At 38.4% G+C, this 27973-nt stretch overlaps 1 protein-coding gene across 1 annotated transcript in view; it reads left to right on the plus strand.

Moving 5' to 3' along the window:
• GAP43 (growth associated protein 43) overlaps window positions 1–27973 on the plus strand; it is an 87347-nt gene that overhangs the window by 12188 nt on the left and 47186 nt on the right. The window contains exon 2 of the mRNA XM_063305679.1: window positions 20282–20894. Within this exon, the coding sequence (XP_063161749.1) occupies window positions 20282–20894 (613 nt within the window). The remainder of the gene's footprint in view (window positions 1–20281; window positions 20895–27973) is intronic.

The raw sequence follows: 27973 nt of genomic DNA on the forward strand, positions 1-27973 counted from the left end.
TAGTCTGCTCTCTACACACATGTTTATTCTGACTAAGTTAGCAACGTGCCTAATTATCCTCATTATAAGCATCCTGTGTTTCATTAGCTCCTTCTGCTACAGTGACTGTTTATTCATTTCTGTAAAGCAAATGTGGCTTCATTGATCAAAATCATATTTCTGATGAGAGATGGAAAGGAGAAGGTATAATCAGAACAAAAAGGTTATAAATTCTAGTGCAAGATATGATTAATGTGAGGGTATTGGCTTCAACAGAATCCCTAGCCAGTAAAGGCTATTCTACCTAGAATGTATAGAGGTCTAAACATTTCCATAAAAGAAAAGATTGGGGAAGGCTAGTTTGTGATTAGAAAACACAAAAGCCTTCAGCAGTTCACTAGGACAGAACATAACAAAAGCCCACCTGGATAAAATCAACAAAGGTCACTCTAGTGGAGGAAATGCTCATTATATTAACAAATGACACAAAATTGGGTGCGATTACTAATACCCTAGAAGACAGGCTAGAGAAGTGGGCTAAAACTAACAGAATGGAAACAAGTTTAAAGACATTTGTTTTGTTTGGGAAATAAAAAGTCAAATGTTTAAGTATAGGACATGGAGATTTATTTTATTATTATAATAAATAAAATATGGAGATACCTGACTTGGTAATATACTTGTGAAAAAGATCTTAGAATATTAGCCTAGTCAGCAATGTAATGTAGCTGCAAGAAAGGTAAGCACAGTTTAAGGCTGTATCAACTGAAAAAATAGTTTTCAAGTCACAGGAAGTAGTAATTCCTACTTAATAGATTTACAAAGGCTACCCTACTTTGGAATTTGAGTGGCATACAATTAAATGTAATCCAGTACTTAAAAACTAGACCAAATAACATCACATAGAGCTAAATATAACAGGAAGAACAACATACAACAACCAAGCCAGATTACACTCTGAATGGGTAAAATGCCAATATCTCCCTGAGCTTGGGGAAAAAAATCAGGTGCTTAAAGATCATTTAAAGATTTGTAGAGGCAGAACAGGGAAGTCATTACAAAGGCATTGTAACAGAGAAGGCATACTTCTAGGTCCAATCAAATGACATTGCTTAAGAGAAGGGATATGAGACATGCCTGGTCTTTCAAATTTTATGGGGCAGGCAGAAATGATAGGATAGAGGTGGTCCCCAGATAGCCAGGCTGTATGCCATCAAGGGTTTTATAGGTGATAACCAGCACCTTGAATTGCACCTGGAAGCTTACTGGTAACCAGTGAGTACTGAAGTGCACCTATAACTGCTTGCAGCTGTAGTTTATGAATGGTCTTCAAGAGCAGCCCTGTGTAGTGCTTATTGCAATAGTCTACACATGAAGACTGCTTTAGTTGGACCTAATCTCAAGAACTTGTTCTACACATCACACTTTAGGAAGGATTCACAGAAGAGCAATGAAGATGATCAGAGGGATAGAAATTAAACCTTATAAAGAGAGTTTGATGGAGCTTGGTATGTTTAACCTTGAGAAGACTTGGGAGAAAATATTATAGCAGTCTGCAAATACCTGAAAATGCTGCCAAACAGAAGAAAGGCAAGATGTGTTCTGTTTTTCCAGAGAGCAGGACAATTAAATCTAAAATAATGGACTTAATTTACACATAAGCACATTCCAGTTGAATGTTAGGAAGACTTTCTAACAATAAAAGTGCTTCATCAGTGGAGCCAATTGTCCAGAGAGTGGAGATTAAATAGAATCCATTTTGGGTTCTATAATTTGGATTCCTGTACTGGAAAGAGTATAGCCCCTCCCACACTTTAGTGGGAAGCATCCTAATTCCAACAGTGCTTAGTCATATGCTTCTGGGTACTCTAAAAGCATGAAACAGAGGCAAAAATGCACCTCACTGCTCCACCTCTCTAGCAATTGGCCAACTTTCTCTCAACATGGAGATTCTACAGAGCAGAGGTGCACAAATCTAGAGCTACATACAGTGTCCCATTCCCCACTCCAAGGCTTTGGTGCCATTCCCAGAGCCCTTCTAAAAGTTTCCAGAAAGTTTAAATTTTTAATGTGACAGAAGAGGAAAGTTATGGGGACTAATTTTATTTACTGCATTTAATGTAATGTTGTTTTATTAACAGGAAATGTAACATTTTTTTGTTCAGTTGTTTGTCCTGTCTAAATGTCGTTTTGGAAACCAGTCCCCAAAGTCCAAATCTTTCTGCTCTAAGGCTGGCATGGAGGATAGGTGTTTATTTATGTGTCCTCCATGAATTTATTTACTCGTCTCTTAAAGCCATCTCTTCATTCTTTCTAGTTTTCATGTTCTCACTGTTCTCATCTCAGGTCCTTAATCAAGAGACATAAGGGTTATGTTTGGGATATGGAACAAGCAAAGTCCAAATTGTGTTAATTGATACAGCCAGTTAAGCTTGTGGGAATTGGCTTCAGCCCCAAGCAGACTGGGTTTGTTTGTGGTAAATTATCTCCTCTGAGTAATCTGTTTCCCTTGTGTCATATTAACTACTACTCTAGTAACTTTCTTTGCAAGCCCTGTGATGAAAATTGGCATCTCTCTAGCTGTGCTAGCCTGAAAGCTATTTCCATTTCAGCCCTATAGCAGGCAACTGTTAGAGGAGAAATCAAGATGTATGTTTGTTTATTTGTTTATTTATTAAATTTATGTCACCGCCCATCTCCCCCAATGGGGGACTCTGGGCGGTTTACACTAAAATAAAATGTTTTAATAATAATTTATTAAATGTACATATATGCCACCCGACTCTCAGCAACTCATCTATGCATCCCATCAGATACTGAAAATGTTCTTCCTACCTTAGATATCTCAAGTGGGCAGTTTTGAAGGATAAATCTTATAAATTAAGTTTTTAAAAAGTTTTTTCTTCACTGTAGGGTAGTCATGTGTGTTTTAAGTAGTAAAGAGTGAGTACATGCTAGTCCTAAACACCATCATTCAAACATTTGAGTGTGGACTCTTTAAAGGAACTCTCTCTAACACGTGAATGGGTTAGCATGAATAGCCTTGGCATTTAATGTTTGGAGCAAATTGACTAGTCCCAATTTCTAACGTTAAGGAAGATTTAAAAATACATATATTATTTCTTTTAATGTGTAGAATGTGTTCATGTTTACGATATATCCCTTTAGTGGGTATTTTCCAAACTAAAAAAAAATGAAGTACCATATTCTATGTTCTAAATGAAACAACTCCTTTTATTTTTATTGCCACTATATTTTCAGACTTTTCTCTTAATCATGTCTAATAAAACTAATGGTTGCCTATTCTAAAACACTATCAGACTCATGAGCAGGAATTCAAAGGTATCTGATTTATAAAAGAATAGTATGCAGGATCACAGAGAAAGCTGAGAATGATAAAAGCGTGCCAAATGCAAACTAAAAACCCTTGGTGTAAACGAGATCCCTCCCCCCATAGAATCTTCCCAAGTTCACAATCCCAGGTGCTCCTAACGGTTTCTGATGGTCTGCGGGAAAAGGCCTTGACCAGAGAACATAACCCAAACACATTCCATTGTAATGAACACAGATACAGAGCTTGGTACAAGGCTTCACAGCAGCTCCCTCCCAAACAGAAACGCGTGTCAGCGCCATGGCATGTGAAATGTTACGATGTATACTATACATTGAAACAGTGAACATGACAAAAACTTACTTCACTATCACTGCCAAGCCATATGTTATTTCCACCAAAACATAATAACAATCTGTTTTCAGGTTAGTTGATACCACTTCAAGTCCTATTAATGCACCTATGTTATTAGACTTACCTTTTCTTCCTCCAGTGTGCATTGCTTTACCCTAAGTGTCAAACTAGATGTGACAACAGTTGAGTGAAAATGAGCCCGTGTGTGCACAGAGAACACTCCTGCTGGGGCTGCCAGTGAAGCAAAGTGGTTCTGCATAAGGATTTAACTGGAGAAAGCCTTTGAAACAGTAGAGACTTCTGGAGGACACAGCCACATTAGCACATCAAGGATAGGCACTTTGCTCATGCCACTACACTATGCAAAATGTCCCTTTTGAATGCTTTACACAGCTTTTGTAAATTTCAGTATTTGGGAACCTGAGCAGCCTTGTGCCAATGGATGGTACTTAGTTCCTGCCCACCCCCCCTGAAATGGCCTGAAAAATGCAAATAACAGCTTCAGTAAGACATTTAAAGGAAAGCCTCTATTGGCATCTTTGTCAGTATTATTTACAAGGCAAAGTAATTACAGAATAGCAGATTTTGCCAAAATCCTGATGAGGAAAGAAAAATGTACACATTAATTGCATTCAAGTGATGTCTAGCGACATCTTGAGGATTCATTCCATTATATATATATACTGAGATTTATTCCTGCCATTGTTTTCTTGTTCTTTAAGCAGTTACAGGCAAATAGGAATCGGAAACAGGCTTAATCCTGTCCCTGTCAACTGGGATTTCAACTCAGCTACTTAATCCCAGATGAGGCATTCTAGGACAGTTTTGGTGAGGTAAAATAGGCCTGGAACTTTGGTAAAAGAAAAAGATTGGAAGGGAGAACAGATTTCACTCACATTACTCACAGGATCCTGGACTGTTTCCTTTCTTATATGAACATGCACTATGGCTTGCCCTCTGTTCCCCAATTTAATTTTTAACAGTAGCTTAAACCTCATGAGAGAGTTGAAACCCTGTGAACTCTCATCTGAGACAGTTAAGCTCATAAGATTTAGTGAATTTACAGGATGTTGGCTTTTTAAAAAACTTAAATTTTTATTGATTTTTCTTTAATTAAGAGGGCTCTACAAGCTGATTTAGTGTAGAGTGGGTGCCATAGCATCCTTGAGTGCCCTATTGTAGTATATATGTGAATGTAGTCATGATCATTCTTGTCTGCTGTTTCAGCTTCCCTTCTTTTTTTCTTCCTTTCTTTTATATTACACTTTCCCTGTAGTAGTTCAGCTTGGTGTACATATAGTTTCCCTCTCCAGTTGTATCCTCACACCAATCCTGTGAAGTAAGTTGGGCTCCTAGCAGGAGCATAAATGTTTTTAGGCCATTTTGCAGACTGATGCAGCTTTATGTCCAGTACCAAAGAAGAGATGGACAAGATAGGCCAGAATGAAAACAATGAACAAAAGTTTATTGAATAATTCTAGATACTTACATAGAAGGGTTCTCTTCTTCAACAGCTGTGGTGGGTGCAGGGACCATCAGGAAGGGCATGCCATGGCACCTGCAAGAGGCTGCTTTTGTTGAGCAAGTTTTATAGCCCTTCAACCTTCTATCGCCCTTTGGGCCATAGACCCTTCCTGATTGTTTAGTAACAGGCTGGTATTATCTGGGCTGGAGAAGGAAGCATTGCCTGAAGCAGCCATGTATTAACACATCAACATCCAAATCAATATTCTCTCTGACAAGGCTAATTCCACAGAGGCATGCTACCGCCAGCTGTTCATGGAGGGAAGACCTGGCTAGCCAAAGGAAATGTTGATGAAGAGGTCTCTGGGACCATAACAATTCCTGGGACCAATGTAGCTGGTGTCTAGGAATCATTGTAAAGGCACATAGTCTATCATGCTAGCAAAAGCAGCAACCATTTTGTTTCTCTGGTTTTGGCACATTTGCATAGTTTCCTATTAAGCTTCCTTTTCAGCATCACAGCTTTCCCTCTTCTTCATACAGTAAGTTTCACTGCCCAATTTTTCTCTTCCTTTTGCCCATTTTCTTTCCCTTTCTGCTGTGGGTCTCAGAGTAATTTTCTGCTCTCTATCATTATTTATCTTTCCTCATTCTTATCCTCTTCCACATTAGAAAACCTCTTATTGCCTGGTACTTCTGAGGAAATGAGCAGAGAACCAGCTCCACTGTCTTAGCCATTTTCCCCTCAGCCTACTCATCTGACTTTCTTTTCTTTAATTGCTTAATATGTTTGTCTGATTTTAACAAACCTGTATAATACCAGCTTGGAAGTTAATTGTCTTATTTCCAGTGACATAAATTTTTAAAAGTACAAATAAAACAGGAGTGGGGAAGATTCTTTGCTGAACTCAGCATCTTCTATTCATTAGGTTGAGTGAATACACATCAGCACTATCAGCAACACTAGCTTACTACTATGTATACTGAGGTTCAAGGTTAAAGCATGCTGATAAGGACTAGTGCCTCAGCATCATTTTCTTATACCTGCTAGCTGCAAGCTCTGTATTCTTTGGTTTTTCTTTGGCTTCCTTTTGTTTCTGAGTACTTGATTTTAAACTATAGATACAGATATACAGTAGGTATAGATATTCCATACAACTGGGACATCAGTATCCTTCATTATTAGGATAGTTATCTCTGTGTCTTGCTGTGAATCTGCTGCCATATTGTTTGAATTGCTCAGGCTTACACATGGGGGCCATGGGGCATCCAAAGCCTGTTCAGTATCTGAAACAATCAGATGGAGCAATATCGTTCCTTCATAGCAGTCAAACCAATTAGTTAAAATCTAATCCCAAGAGTTATTTCAGCCTTTTGGATTTTTTTACATACTTCAATGAACAATGGCAATCCTGGTGTTACTACAAATTTAATCAACATAAGGTCCATTAAATTACTGTCTTCTCATAGTTTAATTGAGGCTGACATAACTGAATCAAATTCCATTCTTCAACCAGCAAGAAACAATGGGCAGCTTTGTATGAAATAGTAACTAGTTAGCAAGAGAGAAGTGTCTGTGCTGTCCACTCCTTTTATTTCCACCTTTTCCATGTTATCTGAACTCAACATTGCCAACTTTATTCCACCACCCAACATTTGAAAACAATATTTGGAGTTGAATAGACAATAGCAAATCATGAGGGTGGAATTCTTCATTATCCACTTGACATGGTAGATTTAGATGTTTTTCAAACTTGGCACCTTTTTAAGATGTGTGGACTTCAACTCTCAGAATTCTTAAAGTTTCTAAAGAAACATCTTAAAGTTGCCAACTTTGAAAAACACTGATTTAGATGATACAGAAGAGGCGGAAAAGAGAACCCTAATTGTTTACATACTTGTACACTAAATCAACCAATAGTGTAATTCTGACTTTAAGAATAATAATAATGAAATCTCATTTCAGTGTGAATGATTTTTTGAAATTATATGCATAACCAACAAACAAAAGTCAGCATGTGATATAATGCAGAAGGGTTAAGTTTAGGTTTGGTTCAAATAATCATTCTGCTCTCCCCCATCTTAAAATAGTCTCACCTGTTGTATATGCACAAAAATGAAAACTCTTGGGGAAGCTCTAAAACTGCACAGAACTTGTGCTGTCTTGGCTTTATAGTTAAGACCTATTTTCTTATATACAGTTTTGGAACTGATTTACTGTTCTAAAACTGTGTATACAACTGTTCTACTGTTTAGAACTGATTTACTGTTACAGAAGCTCTTTTATTTTCATCATGTTTTTGTGTTCTGTAATTGGTTTGATCCATTTGGCATTTTATCTTACCATTTTTACATGTGTTTAATGTTTAATGAAAAGCAGACTATAAAATTCAAATCAAATAAATAAATTATCCTGGAATTATTTTCTTCTCAAAATACTATCGCATTGAAAAACCGGTGCATTAATGGCTCAGATGTGGCAAAATTGTCTCGTTATTTAAACCTTACCCAACAGATGATATCACATTCTTATAGCAACGTGGACTGGAAATGGTTAATGCAAAGAACAAGCCTCTCTGAGCAATAATTAGTAAGATTTATTAAGAAGGAAGTTAAAGTAAAAACACAAGAAGTCCAGTGAATACTCTATTTTCAAATGTGGAATCTATGGATAGGCAAATTAAGGCAACAAGATCCTTTATCTTGTACTGTTTCAATGTAACACAGAGGAATTTTGTCTCTTGTCTATGAAGTGGGGCAGTGTGCATCTGCTGATTGTTTTGAAAGTGGTGTCTACGTGTTTTATCAATCTGAGAAGCAGCTCTTGCACACATACCGAACCTCTGAATCATTGTATAGGTGGGAGAAACTGCATAAACAAACTCAAATAACGTATCTCATAAGAATCATATAGCATATCAATCATATTGTACCTGAACTGAAAAACGAGGGTTTATAATCTTTATATTAGTTGAAAGTTCAGATGAGATATTTTTCAATACATTTAAAGCAATTGTAGGCACTTGGAACCCTTTGACAATTCCTTCCATTGTCTAGGCTGGCTGAAATGAATGGGAATTGAAGTTGAAAGCATCTGGAAGATAAGGGTTTGCTTACTCTGCCTTAAAGATGTATGTGTGTGCTCTAAATATCAAGAACATGGAAGCCCCACTCTCCAGATTAGGCTTCAGATTGTTTTCACATGCAGTTAGTTACCATAACTTAGGTTCAGTAAAATTGGTGGTTCTTTTCCATCTTTCAAGTAGTAACAACACCATCCTGGCATGTAGAAATCTGTTAGCACACTGTGATATGGTGGAGGTGGAAACTGCTGTCATTTTCTACCCTCGTGCCTCACACTATTTAGCTAGGTTAAGCAAAAGTGTTCTCAGTGCTAAATTACTTCTACACCTCGGAAGGTATGATGTTTTTTCCTGCCTCATGTGTCCTGTTCTCATACAATTGGCAGAATACTTCTCTCTTGGATTTCTCAGTCTTTCATTTGCAGTTAGTTATCGCAAACAATATAGTTTCAGCAATTGTCTGTTTTCTCATTCCAGGTTAGTGTGTCTATTTGATTACATATATATGTATGAATAGTAATATAGTTAATACACTGGAGGTTGTTTCTTTTCAGTAATGATGAATTCTGCTAAGTTTCAATGTAGAAATCAATATAAGACAATTTAGTCTTCACCTTTTTCCCCCCATGATTACATATGAAACAACTTTATATGAAGTTTGACTGTTTTTCAGTATCCTGACAAACAGGGCCATGTTTCCTTTTTCCCTTATTGTTGAAGGCAGCCTTATCAAAGCTCAGTTAAGAGATAAAGAGAAGGTAGATTAAAAAAAGAACACATGCAAGTAATTTATTTATTTGTAATTATTCCTTTCTAATACCTTCTTTGTCTTCCCAAGAGTGGAAACGAGATATTCTTTTTCAACAGGGGTATGAACAAATGTTTTCAATTTGGGCCCTGACATGTACAGTTGACATATACAACTGTATTTTATTCCTAATTCAGGAGATGCTGCTGACAATAATCTTTCTCTTCCTTCAGTAATACCTGATATGGAAACACATTGCTGCCTTCCTAACTGACCCTGAATTAACAGCTGGCAGAAGCAATGCTGTGCTCCAGTGACTTATATGCTCTTTTTAAGACAATGAAAACATTGGCAGTAGACTCATAATTGCTGTTCACTTCTGTATATAGTGCCACACAAATGCACATAGTAAATTATGATGTAGAGGATATAATGCCAGTAGAGTCTCTGAGTTCTTTCCTGAACTGGGAAATCTTGGATAATTAAGTAATTAATCCTGAATATACTTCATGAGCAAGAGCAAGGAAACAAATTCATATAGAATATCTTAGCTAGAATGAACTGAGAATGGAGTTAACAGCATGTGGGCAAGTAGAATAAGTCATACTGGCAGAGATGTCTGGGAGTGTACTAAAAAATAGGGAAGATAACAGAAACTGCTGCTTCTTCCTAATATGGGGCATAAAGTACTTTAGAGAACATATGTAATGAGGATTTGCCTGAAAGAAGTTAGATCAACAGCAACCTTCTCACCTAGGGCTGCCAACACTCAGTAGATGAAACTGCAGATCTTGCTATTTTTAGCTTTTTTTTTTTGCACTTAAGTTCCTTAAATGTGCCACAATCTCAAAGGGCTGTGAAACATGGTATTATTTTTAAAGGTTCCCAAATGAATGATTTTTCTGTAAAGAAGCATGTGATATTTGCAGTGTGGTTTGTGATATTTCCCAGGCTTATAGTTCTGGGGGACTTCAACCTGCCATCCCTGGGGCATGCCTTGGAGGCAGTTCAGGAGTTCATGGCTACCATGGCAGCCATGGGCCTGCCCCAGATTATTTGGGACCTGATTCATGACAGTGGCCTCACTCCGGACTTGGTTTTCTTGTTGGAGCAGTGGCAATGTGACCTGAGGGGAGAGTTAACAGCTGTCCCCATTGTCATGTTCAGACCACACCCTGGTGGCCCTGAGATTCTCTTATGCTGCCCCATTCTGCAGGGAGGCAGGATCCATTTGGTAGGTCCACACCCAGTGACTAAAGGACCCGATGGAGTTTCAGAGAGAGCTGGGGGTTATACCCGAGGAGCTACTGCACGGTCCAGCAGAGGTCCTGGCTGCAGCCTAGAATAGGGAAGCAGCCGGGGCCTTGGACAGGATCGTGCCTGTGCAACTTCTCTTGCCCCATTCAGCCCAACATTCCCTGTGGTTTACGGAGAAGTTGAGGGTTTTGAAGAGGGTTAAGAGATGTCTAGGGTGTCGCTAGAGGAAGACAAAGACCGAATCTGACTGAACCCAAGCTAGAGGCGCTATTAAGGCCTACCTTGTCATGATAAGAGTGGCGAAATGTCAATATTTCTCTGCTCTTATTGCATCTGCAGAATGCTGCCCGATGGCCTTGTTTAAGATTACTCGATCCCTTTTGGGTAAGGTGGGCTCAGTAACCCACCTACAGGGCCGTGTGGAAGAGTTTTATGAGCATCTGCAGTATAAAATCACTCAGATCCCTTCCAAGTTGGACTCTGAGTGTGAGGCACAGTTTGAGGGGATGCCGAGAGAATGTACTTACCCTGTTATCTGGGAGCAGTTTGATCCTGTTGGACCTAAGGAAATGGACAGGATCCTCTGGACTGTAAATGCCACCATGTGTCATCTAGACCCGTGGCCTTCCTGGCTGGTGAAGGCAGCCTGGGAGGTGACATGTGGTTGGGTCCAGGCAATGGTTAATACATCCTTGAGAGAACGGGTGTTCCTGGCTGCCTTCAAGGAGGTGCTGGTACACCCCCTCCTCAAGAAACCATCACTGGACCCTACTGTTCTGGACAATTTTCATCCTGTGTCTCCCACCTCCCCTTTTTTGGGGAAGGTGGTTGAGAAAGTGGTGGCGTTGCAACTCCAGAGGATTTTGGATGAAATGGATTATCTAGACCCCTTCCAGTCAGGTTTCAGGCCAGGATATGGGACAGAGACTGCATTGGTTGCACTTACGGATGACCTCTGGCAGGAGCAGGATGGAGGGGGTGCATCTATCCTGGCTCTTCTTGACCTCTCAGCAGCTTTTGATACCATTGACCATGGTATCCTTTTTGGGCGGCTCAGAGAGTTGGGGGTGGGTGGCGTGGTTTTGCACTGGTTCACCTCCTTCCTCCAGGACCGGTCCCAATTGGTGGTGATAGAAGATGAGAGATCTGACCCTCGACCCCTCATGTGTGGGGTGCCACAGGACTCGGTTCTCTCCCCTCTCCTATTTAACATATACATGAAACCGCTGGGTGAGATCATCTGTCACCACGGGATGAGGTATCAACAATATGCTGTTGATACTCAATTATATATGTCCATCCCGGGTGAGGTAAGTGATGAGATGACTGCCCTTTCTCAGTGCCTGGGGGCTGTGGGGGTCTGGATGGGGAACAACAGGCTTCAGCTGAACCCTGGTAAGATGGAGTGCTGTGCGTTGATAGCTGCTTTGCATCTGGGAAGTTGTCATCTTTAGTTCTGGATGGGGTTGCACTGCCCCACTCAGACCCAGTGCAGAATTTGGGGTTCTTCTGGACTCACGACTCCTGCTCAAAGAGCAGTTGGCAGTTATGGCCAGAAGGACCTTTGTGCAACTTCATGTTGTGCACCAGTTATGCCCTTTCCTGGATCGAGATGCCCTCTGAACAGTCACTCATGCCCTGGTCATCTCCCATATAGACTGTTGCGACACGGCCTACATGGGGTTACCCTTGAAGGGTATCTGGAAGCTTCAGCTGTTCCAGAATGCGGCTGCGCAGGCAGTTATTGGTGCCCCAAGATTGGCACATGTGACACCACTGCTGCACAAGCTGCACTGGGTGCCAGTTTGCTTCTGGGTCCAATTCAAGGTGTTGGTTATGTCTTTAAAGCCCTACATGGCATGGGGCCAGGCTACCTGAGGGACCGTCTCATCCCCATGACATTGACCCATCCCGCCCAGTCATGCAGAGACGGCATGCTACGGACCCCGTCAGTAAGGGAATTCCACTTGGCAGGGTCCAGGAGTTGGGCCTTCCCTGCAGTGGTGCCCACCCTGTGGAACATTCTGCCCCTGGAGGTGAGGCAGGCCCCTTCGTTCCTGGCCTTCCAGAAGAATTTGAAGACCTGTCTCTGCTGCCTCGCCTGGGATGGGAAGGGCAATAGTTCTTCCTGGGGGTGGTGCCGTACAGCCCTCCCTACTGAACCAGCTTTTATTGCTACTTGGATTTTATACTTATTTTATTTATATTTATATTTGGCTGTTTGTACTGTATTTTATATGTTTTATGGTTTTAATTGTTCATTTTATTGTAAACTGCCCAGAGTCCCCCTTTTGGGGGAGATGGGTGGAGATAAAAATTTGATAGATAGATAGATAGGTAGGTAGGTAGGTAGGTAGGTAGGTAGGTAGGTAGGTAGGTAGGTAAGTAAGTAAGTAAGTAAGTAAGTAAGTAAGTAAGTAAGTGTGGGACAATTTTCTGCTATAGAGAGTATGTAGTATATATAGATCATCAATCCAGGGATGAAGAACCTTTCAGATGTTGCAAAATGCCAACATCCAACAGTCACATCTAATAAGGCATGCTGGGAAGTATATTTCAGAACTATCTGGAGAGTTACATTTCTCACCCCTCACCTATATTACACATTTTGTTTCACATTTCAGAGTACCGAATTGGTCCTCTTTTTTCACAGCCGGGCTGAATCAATTTTTCCTTAATTGCTAGTACATACTGAGATTAGTGGCAGAAATTATGAAGTACCAGGTAGCAAAGATGTCATTTTTAGTGATTGCCTTTTGAGTGAAAAGTCATGGGTCACTAAACTACTTTTTGCAGTCTTTGTCTGTAATCTTAACTCACCGGCTTAATTCCTCTAGTTTGACTTTCTAGGAAAGGAAATCACTTACAACAATAATTTCATTTTACTAGATTGAAGCTAGAATGGAATCATGATGAAGGGAGCAATGGCTCATCTCACTTTCTCAAAAAGGGAGGGATCAGAAAGGACCATGGCCAGTTTCTAAAAGCAGGATTTATTTTGTTATACCTCATGGCAGTTGAGCCACACGATTTCATCATTTTCCATATTGTGTATGATCTGTGTGGAGCTGCTGGGTAAGGCAAGGTTTTCTTAGCATTTGAAGTACAGGGTCTTCAGTATGAAGATTGCATCCTTTGTCCATTCTCAGTCATGGAAGCTCATGGGGTGATTTAGCCAAGTTTCTTACTCTTATCCAAGCTCACCTTATAGGGTTGAGGTTGTGGGGGAAAGTGAGAGAGTTACAGAGTTTGTGGAGGAAATAAAGGGTAAAATCCTATGGTTAAATAGATATTATCTAGATATAAGTAACTAAAGCAATTAATTGGATTTAGTGTTTTTGTTTTTCGTGCCTTTGAGTCAGTGTTGACTCCTGGTGACTGCCTGGACAAGTCCCTGCAGTTTTCTTGGCAAGATTTCAGAAGTGGTTTGCCATTGCCTCCTTCCTAGGGCAGAGAGACAGTGACTGGCCCAAGGTCATCCAGTTGGTTTTGTGCCTAAGGCAGGACTAAAACTTACAGTCTCCTGGTTTCTAGCCTGTTGCCTTAACCACTATACTAAACTGGCTCTCTTACTGGAATTACTAAATTGGATTTAGTAAAGGGCTATAAAAAATAAACTTCAGTCTTGTGAAGGAGGTTCTGTACATTAAAGCTTCCTGGCACACAACTGACTTCAGCGGCTCAGACAACCTATAATCAGCTTTGATAAGATTGGCAATTGTTGATCTTCCTGGCCTAGCCAAAGTGATCTAGTCAAATAATTTTCAGATTAAATTACTATAATGCAGCCTTTCTCAACCTTTTGACCCTGGAGGAACCTCTGCACATTCAGGCTCGAATATAGGCCAGAAGTTACAAAATTATTACCTTCGTTTCATGTATAGGCCTGTATATATGCATTAACAGTGTTCTTAAGCTAATCATAAAGAATGAAACTTACCTCTTTAATGTGAAGTTGCCCAAATTTGAAATAAGTTTTTAAATAACTCATGATCTCCCAGGGAACCCCTAGTGACCTCTCGCGGAACCCCTAGTGACCTCTCATGGAACTCTAAGGTTCCATGGAACCCTGGTTGAGAAACCCTGCTATAATATATTATGCATAGGGTTGCACTTGAAAATGTGTTAAACGTTTTAAGTAATACAGGGTCCAGCTGCTGTGGAAGATTTATCTACAGAAGGCCAATATTATACCAGTCCTTAAATAGCATATGAGTTGCTAAAATATCATTATCATACTCCATTCATGATACTAGAGAAGGCTTTTGATAGTTTGATACATTAGAAATACTAGGATAGAATTCAAATCCTACTGTGCACTTGTCTTCCTTTGCCATTATACCTATAATAGTAGTAGTAGTAGTTGTAGTAGTAGACTCCATATTCATGAAAAACATGTATTGAATTATGACTCCTTCACAGTAGGAGTTCAAGGTATTTTTCTAGCATCTTTTTGCTAATTATGATAACAGTGACATGTATACCTGAACAAAAGACATCCAAAAGATGTCATGTATGTGTAGGAGTCAGGACAGAGCTTAACTCACATTTAAGTCCTGTTCAAAAAATGCTTTAAATGAAATTAATGCTTGAAGATGACTGCAATTTCTCAGCTTAATTTATCTCACAGAGTTGCTTTTGTGAGAAAAAATGGTGGATAAATTGGAGGATATGCTGCCTTGGGCTTCTAGAGGAAAAGCAGAATACAAAATTTAACAAATAAGAAATCATGCTATCATTATAAATTGTCAGTGTCATCCATACTTAAGAGAAATACTCTGTTAATTTTTGGTTATTAAAGAAATAAGTTTGAGGGTAATAACAGATGAGGAGGAGGAATACAATATAGCAACTGTATTCTTCATCTTTGATCTTGGAATGCCCTATGAAGAAGCAATAACATCAAAATAAAAGTTTGACATAACAATAGAAGATAAAATGCCAGAATGAAATCTCATTTGATATTTTAGAAGCCTGGACAAATAAAAAAACAACAACAACCTTAAAACTATTGCTGAAAAAGAAAGATCATGCCAAGTGCATCTCTTTGGAAAGGAAATTAGAAGGACATAGTGCTACCACCAAAGAGGTTCTGTCTCCTGTCATCACCACTTCATCTAAGAAGGAGGTGAGAACTGGAGAAAGAATCACCAGCTAATCTAAAATGCAGGCAGATTCTTGCGAGAACAAGAGTTCACCCAAATAACTTGGTGCTAAGCAACTTAGAACTTTTCAGGTCAGAACTGGCAGTTTGAATTATGTCTGGAAATGAACCAGAAGCCTACATAGTTTTTGAGCAAAAGATGTCATTAATGATTGGATAATTATGGTCAGACTACTCTGTAAAGGAAAATATGCAATTAAACCATCTTAACTACAGTACATTTCTTTGTTAATTTGTATGTAAGTGAAATAAATACTTGCAGCGAAATTCTAGGGTGGGAAGACACTGTTAAGAACAAACCACTAAACCCCAACAGCTTAGAACTTCTGGCCATTTGGAAAAAAATGGATCTGGGGCTTCATGGAATGACAAATTTAAACTTGAGTGGTGATAATCTTTCTTAGGCTAAGGACTTTCCATAACTGCATGGGACTAGGACCAAATACATGTTATTGTATATAATAATAAAAATTATTAAAACAATTAAGTTTGCATTTAATTAGCAATTTTGTAGGGGCTCAGAAAAGTGCTTCCAAGGCTTTCTACAGCAAATGCAGTCCTTGGATCTCAGGCTATGAATGCAGTGACTGCTGCCTACTCAAGTGAGTAGTAAATTAGGTATGTTTGCCACCTTGGGTTATATATAAAAAAGGTGGGATAAAAATGTAGTAGTAATAATTCATCTACAAACTTCATTTGAAAATGAGAGGATAACTGGTATGTGAAGGTGAACAAGATAATGATGGCAAGTGGTAGATTGCCTTCCCAACTTCAGGAACGCTAGCCATTTGGTCTGAATAATAGGGAAAGAAATGCTTTAAATGCAACATTCAGCCAACAATGCTGTTAAAAAAAAGTCCTCTAAGGATGAATAATTACTGAATTATACAAAGTTAATTGTGAAGGATGCTGAAAGCTGAGTTATTTTATCTCTTTATTCTGGGTTGCTTCAGTGAGTTGATGATTCTGACCACTGAATTAAGATTTCATCAAGAAGGAAAATCAATTTTATTGGACTAATAGGAACACTGGTGAGAAGTTATAAAAAACTGCAGTGAGAATATGATATAAAATGATCTGTACTTTTAAAGTACTGTACTTATAATAAATAAGCACTTGCAGTATAATTGACAGAAAAGAATAAGTCATAATAAATTATAAATCAGAAACTAATTAAAGCATAATCTGTGGCCAAAATATTTATCACTAATTCTTTAATTCTGTGCTTCTTAATTGGATTTCTTGCATCTGGATATTCATGCCAGTAACCAAATCACATGTTTATTCCCACATATTCTTTTCATTAATACTCCTCTTACCATGCCTAGGTCAGATTGTAGTTTTCACCCGGACTAATTGAAACTAATGCAACATTTTTAAGATGATGGAGTTAGATTAAATCATAGTAGCATCTCTATGTTCTATTAAATAAACCCTATTTCTCTACATCAGAATAATATACAGTATTACAATAGAGTTATGTGAGAACAACAATAACACAGTATTAAATAAATTTAAGTAACAATAATGTATATTTTTCTATTATACTTTTATAACTTAAAAGTTTTATAAGTTCCCGTAAGTGCCAACACTTCAGCAAAGGATCGTTACCTTGTCGTGGTGCTGGAGCTTGAGCACCTCAATGATGCCATGAGCTAAACCGTGAAGGGCCACCCAAGACGGGAAGGTCATGACAGAGAGGTCAGACTAAATGCGATCCCTGGGGAAGGTAATGGCAACCCACCTCAGTATTCTTGCTGTGAAAACTAAATGGATCTATTCAACTTGTATGCAGAACACATCATGCGACAAGCTGGCCTTGAGGAATCCAAGGCTGGAGTTAAAATCTCTGGAAGAAACATTAACAATCTCAGATATGCAGATGATACCACTTTGATGGCTGAAAGCGAAGAGGAACTGAGGAGCCTTATGATGAAGGTGAAAGAAGAAAGTGCAAAAGCTGGCTTGCAGCTAAACCTCAAAAAAACCAAGATTATGGCAACCAGCTTGATTGATAACTGGCAAATAGAGGGAGAAAATGTAGAAGCAGTGAAAGACTTTGTATTCCTAGGTGCAAAGATTACTGCAGATGCTGACTGCAGTCAGGAAATCAGAAGACGCTTAATCCTTGGGAGAAGAGCAATGACAAATCTCGATAAAATAGTTAAGAGCAGAGACATCAGACTGACAACAAAGGTCCGCATAGTTAAAGCAATGGTGTTCCCTGTAGTAACATATGGCTGCGAGAGCTGGACCATAAGGAAGGCTGAGCGAAGGAAGATCGATGCTTTTGAACTGTGGTGTTGGAGGAAAATTCTGAGTGCCTTGGACTGCAAGAAGATCCAACCAGTCCATCCTCCAGGAAATAAAGCCAGACTGCTCACTTGAGGGAATGATATTAAAGGCAAAACTGAAATACTTTGGCCACATAATGAGAAGACAGGACACCCTGGAGAAGATGCTGATGCTAGGGAGAGTGGAAGGCAAAAGGAAGAGGGGCCGACCAAGGGCAAGATGGATGGATGATATTCTAGAGGTGACGGACTCGTCCCCGGGGGAGCTGGGGGTGTTGACGACTGACAGGAAGCTCTGGCGTGGGCTGGTCCATGAAGTCACGAAGAGTCAGAAGCGACTAAACGAATAAACAACAACAACAAAGTGCCAACAAGTTTGGTATTTGTCCATTATTAGATGAACGGTGCTAAAAACAATGATAAATTTCAGGGTTTTAGTTGCTCATTTAATTATGAGAAACTGCAGGTTCCTTATATAAACCACTTACAGATCTTTAGAATGAAGCAGTTAAATGAATCATAAATAAATGCAAATGATCTTTGCTCCTGCATACTTCAAAGTGCCTTTTAATAGTATATTGTATTTTTGTGACTATTGCCATCAAATCTTTCCATGCATTCAAACTGTGTGCCAACTTTTATTCTTGCAAGTCTATAATGGAGAGAAAAGCCCAAAATTGATTGGCTTAGATCTAATTTCTCAAACCAATACATTCAAATCCACTTAAACAATCTTTGGTTAAAAGATTCTTTCTAGAGCTTCAGGCTCTGTACTCCAATAGATATGATCCTTCGTTTACACCATCCCATAAGATGAATCTCATTCAGACCTAATAGTGCTTGTCATGGTTACGTGATCCTTGCTCACAGAGCACAAAAAAATGACCAGGTTAACAGGTACCACATGCTTGAACTTGATTAACTTCATGGAGTGGTTAGATTTTTAATGTGGGGGTGGGAGTCATCACCCTATGGGACTAAATCAGCAGAAAGCTAGAAAAAAAAAGATTCTGCTTGACAGATTAATTATAATGATGGGCTGTTATCACTTTTATTAAGGTTATATCTTTCAGTCTGAAGTTTATTCATTTCCTATTTGCAATAAACTTTGCTGAAGTTTATTCATTTCCTATTTGCTCTAATATTTTTGGACAATAGCCATGTGCAGAAAAGCAGCTCTAAAGTGTGCAACCTTGGCCTGATGGTTAAGAATTACCTGGTTTTCTCTCTAGGATCACAGGGACTAATAGCATTCTTCTTGTCAGTTACATATACTGTACCGTCAGTTGTGTAAGTACAACTATGTGGGCAATTGCTGTTTATTTTGAATAATTAAGTTTTCTGCTAAAGATATACTTTTCATTCATTCATTCATTCATTCATTCATTCATTCATTCATTTATTTGAAAATGTAATTTAGATAGTGTGTTTCTGTTTAGTTGCAACTGCTGTTAAAGGAATTGGAGAATTAAGGAATCCCTCCCTCCCTCTGTCTTACAGAAATATATTTTTAAAATTCTGTAATTAATAAAAAGGATTGGATTACTCAAATGACCTACCTTATCCAAACTTTTCAAATAATGTTCAGGACTATATTGTCTTCTCTTAATAGGCCTCTTCTGTCCCTGAAACTTATTCCATATTTTTTCCCTAAGAAAATCTTTAAAGTAAAAAATACGAAATAGCTGCTTAATGTTTTTTGAATGAGGATTCCTAGCACTACCAAAAGAAGGCAGTGACAAGCCACTTCCACACTGTTGCCAACAAAACTACACAGACATAGCCATAAAATCACCAGGAGTCAAGCTTGACTCGAGGGAATCTTAAACTTTTTTAAAATGTTCAAACCGATGTTGGGTTCTTGTATACTCAAATAGGTTTTAGATTTATGAAAACGTTGCTTTGTATCTTGAAATAATGTTGAAAAGAGCCTACCATTGCTGTTCAGATTGATCAAAGTTGTTCCAGCACTGCTTATATGTTTAGCTAATATGCAAAAGAAACTAATGAGATATAATTGCATAAGATATGATGCACAAGACTGTCTCAAGCATGTGACTGCACAGATAAACTAGTAAGTTGCTGCACCATGATTCCTATTAGTTTGTGCTAGGCATGGAGGAAAAAAAAAAAAGAACCACAAGTCTGTAGCTGCTTAATAAGGTAAAAAAGTTACTATAAATGTTGTATGGCACACCTACAGAAATTGTGCTGTCTGCACAACAGTTTTTAAAGAATGCTGAAATAGAAATAATATTTAAGGTGTACATTGGTTGTTGTGGGGCTGTTACTAATTTATATTCCATAATAGCAACCCAGATTAAATGGTACTATGTATGAATATTGTTTGCTTATAAAATATGGGGTGGAAGAGACATTTGGACTTTAATTATTTGAGCATTAGCAGTTTAACATTTGTGCATTTATGAACTTTGTATGTTGCATCAAGTAACAAGCAAGAAAAAAGAAAGCTAACTCATCCTTTTATGCTGTCATGCTAATGCATCCTTCGCAACATGTTATACAAATGTCATAACTATTTTTTCTACTGCTTGATGGAGACATTTTGAATTAACTATTTTCTCTTTCTTTTATTTCCCCTGAAAGGTTGAAAAAAATGATGACACTGACCAAAAGATTGAACAAGATGGCATCAAACCAGAAGATAAAGCTCATAAGGCAGCCATCAAAATTCAGGCTAGCTTCCGTGGACACATAACAAGGAAAAAGCTCAAGGGAGAGAAGAAGGGAGATGCCCAAGCTACTGATGTTGAAGGTGGTGAGAAGAAGGAAGAGGTCCTTGCCAATGGTCTGGCAGATGGCAAAACTGCTATTACAGAAGTTGCTCCAGCTGAGAATGCCCTACCTGGAGATGAAAGCAAAGGGGAAAGCACTCCAGCAGATGAGAAGCAGGCAGATGGCACTGCTGACAGTGGCTCAGAGCAACCTGTCCCAAAGGCCACCACTCCTGCTGCTCCATTGGAGGAAAAGCCTGCTCCTGCTGCCACTGAAACAGAAAATGCCACTAAAGCTTCCACTGATAATTCACCATCCTTGAAGGCTGATGAGGCCCAAGTCAAGGAGGAACCCAAACAAGCCGATGTGCCTGCCACTGCCACCACTGCCGTTACCCCTAGTGTTGCAGAAGATGCTACTGTCAAGGCAACAGCGCAACCCCAAACAGATACGGCAGTGAGTAGCCAAACCGAAGAGAAAACAGGTAGGCTGCAGTAGCATGTGGGTAAGCTGTTTTATAATGCAGATGGGTAGTGAAGAAATGAGGAATTAACCCATAAGTGATGGTTAGGAGATTAATGCAGAAGTAAAACAGGGAATCATATATCCAGAGTGGAAGCTGGAGATACTTTTTCCCTGAGAACAAGAAAGCTTCATGGTAAGAATATACAATTGGGAATCCTTGTGTAAAATGTGGTCCACAAGGATTACCTTGGAAACTTCGTATGGAAGTTTCATTCATAAGAAAATAAACATTTTTTTTTCAAATGTTGCAGGAAATAATTTCTAACATTGAAGGAGAATTTCTTCTTTTTTAAGTAATGTGTTGGCTGATAGCTGATTTTAGTACAAAATCTAACTTCCCAAAGATAACATTTGATTTGGTGCCAGGTTATACTTTTGGCCTCCAAACAGTAACTGTCCTCAGCATGGTACCTCCTAATTCTTTGGTGAGTAAGTTCAATAGAGGGGAACATCAGAGTTTAAATCAAAAGCTGAAGACATCATATGGAGAAAAGCTGCTCCTGAGAATGAAGAATACTGCAGAAATAGGTAACTTCTATCCAAGAGATCAATGTGATTTCAAATGATAAAATCCTTCATATGGACAGAATGGTAACATCAAGGTCAAATGAAGATCTGTAGTGAAATACTAATGAGTAAAGTTATCTGAACAATATGATTTGAAACCAGCTGGTAATCTGGGGATAGAAATAAAATTCCGCTGAGCTGCCGATCGGAAGGTCGGCAGTTCGAAACCGCGCGGCGGGGTGAGCTCCCGTTGCTCGTCCCAGCTCCTGCTCACCTAGCAGTTCGAAAACATGCAAATGTGAGTAGATTAATAGGTACCGCTTCGGCGGGAAGGTAACGGCGTTCCGTGAGTCATGCTGGCCACATGACCCGGAAGTGTCTATGACAACGCCGGCTCCAAGGCTTTGAAACGGAGATGAGCACCGCCCCCTAGAGTCGGACACGACTGGACTTTACGTCAAGGGAAACCTTTACCTTTACCTTTACTATTATTTCAAGTCTCCATAGATAACTGTAGAGTTCTCGCTTTCTCTCTGTCTCTCTCTCTCTCTTAGTAGGGAAGTATAACACCAAGGTAGCTGTATAGTACATGCACTGTCTCCATGACTCATACGCTTGATCTGTGTAAATACATCTCACTACTGAATTTAGGGGGGCACTCATCTAAAGGTTGATAAACAGTGAAAGTCTGAAGTATAAGGTGGGATGGGTAGCCAAACTGAGTCATTTTTGATTAATTCCAAATGACTTCAGTGGAGGTGGGCCACAGATGATTTTGAATCAGCTTCTGCCAAATTAGCCATAAATCTCATGAGAAATCAGTGTCTCCTCTGGCTGACTATACAAGGACATAGTGGTTGAATGAATAATAAAGGTTTGCAGTTGTAGTTGCCAAGAGCAATTTACTATGAGCAGAAACTGGAATGAAATGAAGGCAGGAAAGATGCTTAAGGAATTTGGAATCAGTAAACTTGCAAACACTGTTTTCTTCAATAACATATCATTTAGTTCAGTGACACTGTGACAGAATAAATGGACTCTGGAATATAGCCCATTAAGAGACATTGCTACAAGTTGCTGCCGAACTATGATAGCCCTCCCACAACCCTGCTTAGTTTGTGATTTTATTGTTCCCTCCTGTAGTTTTGACTTGGCAACTTGACGGTTTTAGTCTTAGGTATGATTATAGTGGCATCGTATAGCTCTAGTATGCTGTATGCCAGTTTAGATAGCATGGTGAAAGTGCCCATGGTGTACATATGCATTATCTGTGAAGATCACAGTAATTTTATTCATATGGCAACTAATATGCTTTACAACGGTAGCTGATATCCTTCTAAAGTCGATATTGAACTTCTTAAGGGAAGATTTTTTTTTGAAGATTATTGAAATATTCCACAGAAAAGTGACAGCCTAAATAAATAAAAACAACAAAACTATGACAACACATTGAAATCCAACAGCTATGTAATTGGTCTGTATCACTTGGAAGCACGAATTTAATTTAAAGAATAGCTAGAAAGTGGGTAACCGTTTTGTAAATGTTTGAACTATGCATATATCCAAGCCATCTGAAATTCAGAGAATCTTGGCTGCTTGAAGTTTTCAGACCCTGGACACAACCATTTTGTTTTGATGTATGTTTTCACTTAATAGTGAATAGTAATTTTTTTTGAAAAGCATACCCCTTTCCCCCTGTAAAGAATCTATAAGTGAGATATAACTTGAACAATTATAAGATTAAAACACACGCACAGATACACCCGCAAATATCTGTATCTGAAGCACCTTTTGTGCTTGAGGCCTTGGCTAGTTTTACTTTCTGCCCCATTCCAACCCTTTGGCCCTTTATCTATCATTGTGGAGATCATACACCAATCTTCACAGCTGATTCAGCCAATTAACACTAGACTATGAATTTTGTAATTGAATTAGGGATGGGGTATAAATCATTCAATTCCTATTTTAATGTGAACCTAATGAATGTCTACTTCATGAACCATTAATTTGAAATGCAGTTATGGTCTGATATTTGCAATCTATGAAATTTGCAGCACAATTTTGTTAAAACATTCAAAGTGTATAAATTCATAGGGAGGTGCTCACAAAATGTGCAATTTAATAGAAGTGACATATAAATTCATTTTTATAGGGACACTTGTTGGCATATATTAGGCCAAACTGTGTTAGAAGAAATACATGTGCAAATCACATGTGCAAAGTTAAGCAAACTTTAACCCTTTTAAAGCATCCAGAAATAGGTAGAAATGGGACAAAATTAAATTTAAGACCATGGAAAGAATAAAAACAAACAGTGATGGATTTGTTTGTATGTATGTTTGTATGTATGTTTTCACTTAATAGTGAACAAATGTCTTTATCTTCTGGTTACTGGTAACAAACTGTGGAAAGCCCACATAAAAAGTGATAGGACTTATACAATTCGAACACATGGTAAAAGATTAGTGGAAAAGTGATTAACCTGATTGAAATTTTTAAAAGATTTTTTGTAGTTCAGAATGAAGCTGAATAAAATGATATTTGTCTAGTTTAATAAGCTCTAAACCAATATAGTCTGAATGTTTAATTGAATTATAAAATAGAGACAGGAACAAAAATTGGCTCTGTATTCGCTGATAATGTAATTTTGTAGGCTTCATGTGAATAAAAAGTCAGATAAAAATTAGGTCATTGGAAGGACCTGGCCAGCTTCATAGCCAAATCTTTGATTCCCAACCATATTTATGTCATTTGGGCAGGGCATATGTTTAAACATAAATATAGTAAAATATAAGTACTGAGGGTGCCTATAATGTGTTATTATTTAATTATTTGTTAAAATTATATCCCATCTTTTGTCCGAAGTCAAGGTAGCTTACATGAACAGCCATCTTTCATTTTACCTCCTAAACAACAACGTGTGAAAAGGGGGGGGGAGGGAATGGGTGGCAAGTGATGAAACATATAAGATGACATTACAATGCAAACTCCACTTCTTTTACACTTTCACCATGATGTCATCATGATGAAACCTTCAGCTGCCCATGCCAATGAGGTAGGTTGGGCTCAGAGTGACTGTCCAAAAGTCACCTAGTGAGTTTCCATGTCTGGGGGTGGGATTGACCTTGGGCCTCCTTGCCTGGGTCCAACAACAGAACCAACACAGAGTAGAATGAAATTTGTAGGCAAACTATATTAGTATGGAGGGAATAACACACATATGTTTCCACAAATTTCTCAAAACTCCAGTCATTACAGGAACGATTTATTAAGCTTTATACCATATCTTCTGTTTCTTTGGTGGTACTGCTTAATATAGAAACATACACAGATGGATCAGTGGGATCAAAATGGGAGGGGATGTTGCCAAGAAGGAAGAAGGCAGGAAGAAGACAGATATGTAAATCTGTATTATTTACATTTTTGTACAGTAAAATAGAAGCTAATGAACTTTCATGAGGAATAACAAATGAAGAAAAAGAACTATGTAAAAATTATACAATTTTTAAAAATAATTTTGTTAAATTTTGAGACAAGGATAAAAGCTACAAAAAACAAAAAACTACAAAATAAAAAACTAAAAAAGTGTGAAAACACAAGAGAATTTTTTTTTTCAAAATTACAGAAAGATGTGACTTCCGACTTAACAGCAAGGATATACAAGAATTTCCATAATCTCTTACTCTAGATTAAACCAAAACCACATTATTTCTATAAATCATTCCACTTTAGCACATTATCAAAATTACTAAGTATAGTTACTCCCCCTTATATTAAAAGAAAAAAATTCATATCCCCCAAACAACTTTCCCCCCAAAAGATAACACTTATTTAATTATTCTCTTCCTACTACTATTCTATATATTTCTGTCTACTATAAAAAGACTCAAACTAAAAAGCACATAAATTGTCTGCTGTAAAAATTATACAGTTGAGAAAACTGTCTTGAAACAGAATAAAAGAATGGAATATAATACAAATATTGTGTATGGAAGGGAGACTAAATATTGGATAAATGAACCAACTAAAAGAGAATCAAGTGAGATTGGGTCCTACAAGAAAGAAATGAGGAGAACGAATTAGAAGAATTAATCATTTGGTTGCCATAAAAAATGTATCACACATGAAACCATTCAAAAAGGGATTTCAGGTAACAATGAGGTATAATTATAGTGAAAACAAATATATACATATCTTTCCATCCTGGCCACCTGTCATAACCTCTATGGATACATGAACTATTGTCCCTCTTCTTTCTTCACCTCCTAAGGCATCTTTTCCCAACAAGCAGCAAAAAATTGCTTTATTTAAAAAAAAAATCATTTCCTTAATTTTCAGTAAGTGGCAGCATCTAATGTTCTGAACTCCCAAATTACAGATTAGAGGTCAAACTCTGCACCAGATTTTAAACCAGGGATGGAGCAAACTTCCTGGGGGAGTTTGAAAGCTGTCAGAATTTCTTCATTCAACAGCATCTTCAAGCTTCATATGGATGAATACTAATTTCCTTTCCTTTCCTTTTTTTTCTTACATACTATTTTTGATATTTTCAGCCTTTCAAGTCCAATCACTTTATTTATATATATATCTCCTCCTAACCATTCAATACACCCTGGAGAAGATGCTGATGCTAGGGAGAGTGGAGGCCAAAAGGAAGAGGGGCCGACCAAGGGCAAGGTGGATGGATGATATTCTAGAGGTGACGGACTCGTCCCTGGGGGAGCTGGGGGTGTTGATGACCGACAGGAAGCTCTGGCGTGGGCTGGTCCATGAAGTCACGAAGAGTCGGAAGTGACTAAACAAATAAACAACAAAAAACCATTCAGTAATTTTATTTTATTTTATACAGAGAAGAAGAGATACACATCTGTATATAACCCATGATGTCTAAGGTTTTAAAAAAACCCAGTTAGAATAGCCAATATCAGAGCTCACCTAACCACCTAGCACAAATGCCTGGGGAAACAGGCAGGTCTTCAGTGCCTTGCAAAAGGCTAATGGGGTCATTCAGATTTCAAGATGGATGCTATTCCATAGGGCAAGTGCTGCCACAGAGAAGATATGACTTCTGGGCCCAACAAGATGGTACTGTTTGAAAAAAGGGACCCAGAACATGCTCTTTTTGCTAAATCTGGAGGCCAAACAGAAAGAATGGAAGAGAGGTGGTCTTTAAAATCTTTTATACTGGTTCTTGAAGATTAGCTTTATTGAGAGAGTCACTGAAGCTCTCCTTGCTATGCTCTCCAACACAGTATAGTTGTCCCATCGCTACACAGATGGTCAGGCTCTTTCTTCCATGCCTCTGAATTTTGTAGAACTCATGGCACTCCTTTTTCTGCACTCCTGGCTCTTTGTTAGTTCTTTGCCTTATGGGCAGTATCTCTTCCCTTGCAAAAGGATAAAATTTGATGGTAGCTTAGCAGCTAATGGTCATCAATATGTTTATGGATGTGAGATAGGATTGAAAGAGGTAGGGATACATAAATGCTGTTGGACTCACACCAAAAAGTGTATGTATCACATTGGTATATGCACACTCCATGTGAGTGAATACACAGTCCCCATGATCTCCAAATTACTTCTACCAAAAACAAAACTAGGACTTTCTGCTAAATGGAAATGACACTTAATTGTAATTTTACTTGTTGAAATCAGTGCAAATTGAAATCATGTTGCTTTCCTGCCAGATATACTGTGCTTTTACTTGAGGTCTCTAATTTGGTACAAAAGGATGTTGCTTCCCTTTCATGTCCCAGATATTTCTGGTACATTAAAAAGTTGGTGTAGGATCAAGGAAGGAAGAGATAGGCCAGAAGGCAAGAATAGCAAGCTAGGAATGGCATCTTGTTAACCTTGAAAATGCATGTAAATATTCAAAGATGAGCACATAGGAGAACTTGTTTTTGAATGCTGATGACATCTTTAGGAAGAAAGAAATTTCTAAGTTTGTCTCACTCCCTTCACAATCCAATTCCTTCTGTTTATTCATTTTCTATAATGTGGGTTCTTTTCCTTCAGCTGAATGACTTGAGAGCACTTTATAAAATTTATCATACATTGATCTAAAAGGGACAAAGAAATAAAAAGTACAAAAGTTTGGAGTGGAAAAAAATGGAACATGAGCTTTTGTGGAAATTTTCTGTTCTTCAGAAGGTTCTGACTCTTGCTTTAAAAAGGTAGACAATATTGCCTCATGTCAGTGAGCAAAAGCTGGCAATGTAATTGGTAGTGGAAAGCTGCCAATAAATAAATGAATTCAATGCTACCAGCCAGTATCATTGGCTGGCTACTAAGACTGGGCTATTAGTATTACAAAAAGTAAATGCAGCTCAGCCCTTTTTTTTTTTTTTTTTTGCAGTGTTTCTACAGTTACCTCAGTTTTCTAATCCAAGAATATGATCTCATCAGCGACACTGACAACATATGAGCTCCCTCCTTTTATTTGGCCTTTGTTTGAGGAACATTATATTTTATGAAAAAGGATAGAATGAAGGACGTATCAATTCTATCAGATGCCAGCAAAATTATTTA

This window comes from Candoia aspera, chromosome 5 (genome assembly GCF_035149785.1).
Source record: "Candoia aspera isolate rCanAsp1 chromosome 5, rCanAsp1.hap2, whole genome shotgun sequence".
Taxonomy (NCBI): Eukaryota; Metazoa; Chordata; class Lepidosauria; order Squamata; family Boidae; genus Candoia; species Candoia aspera.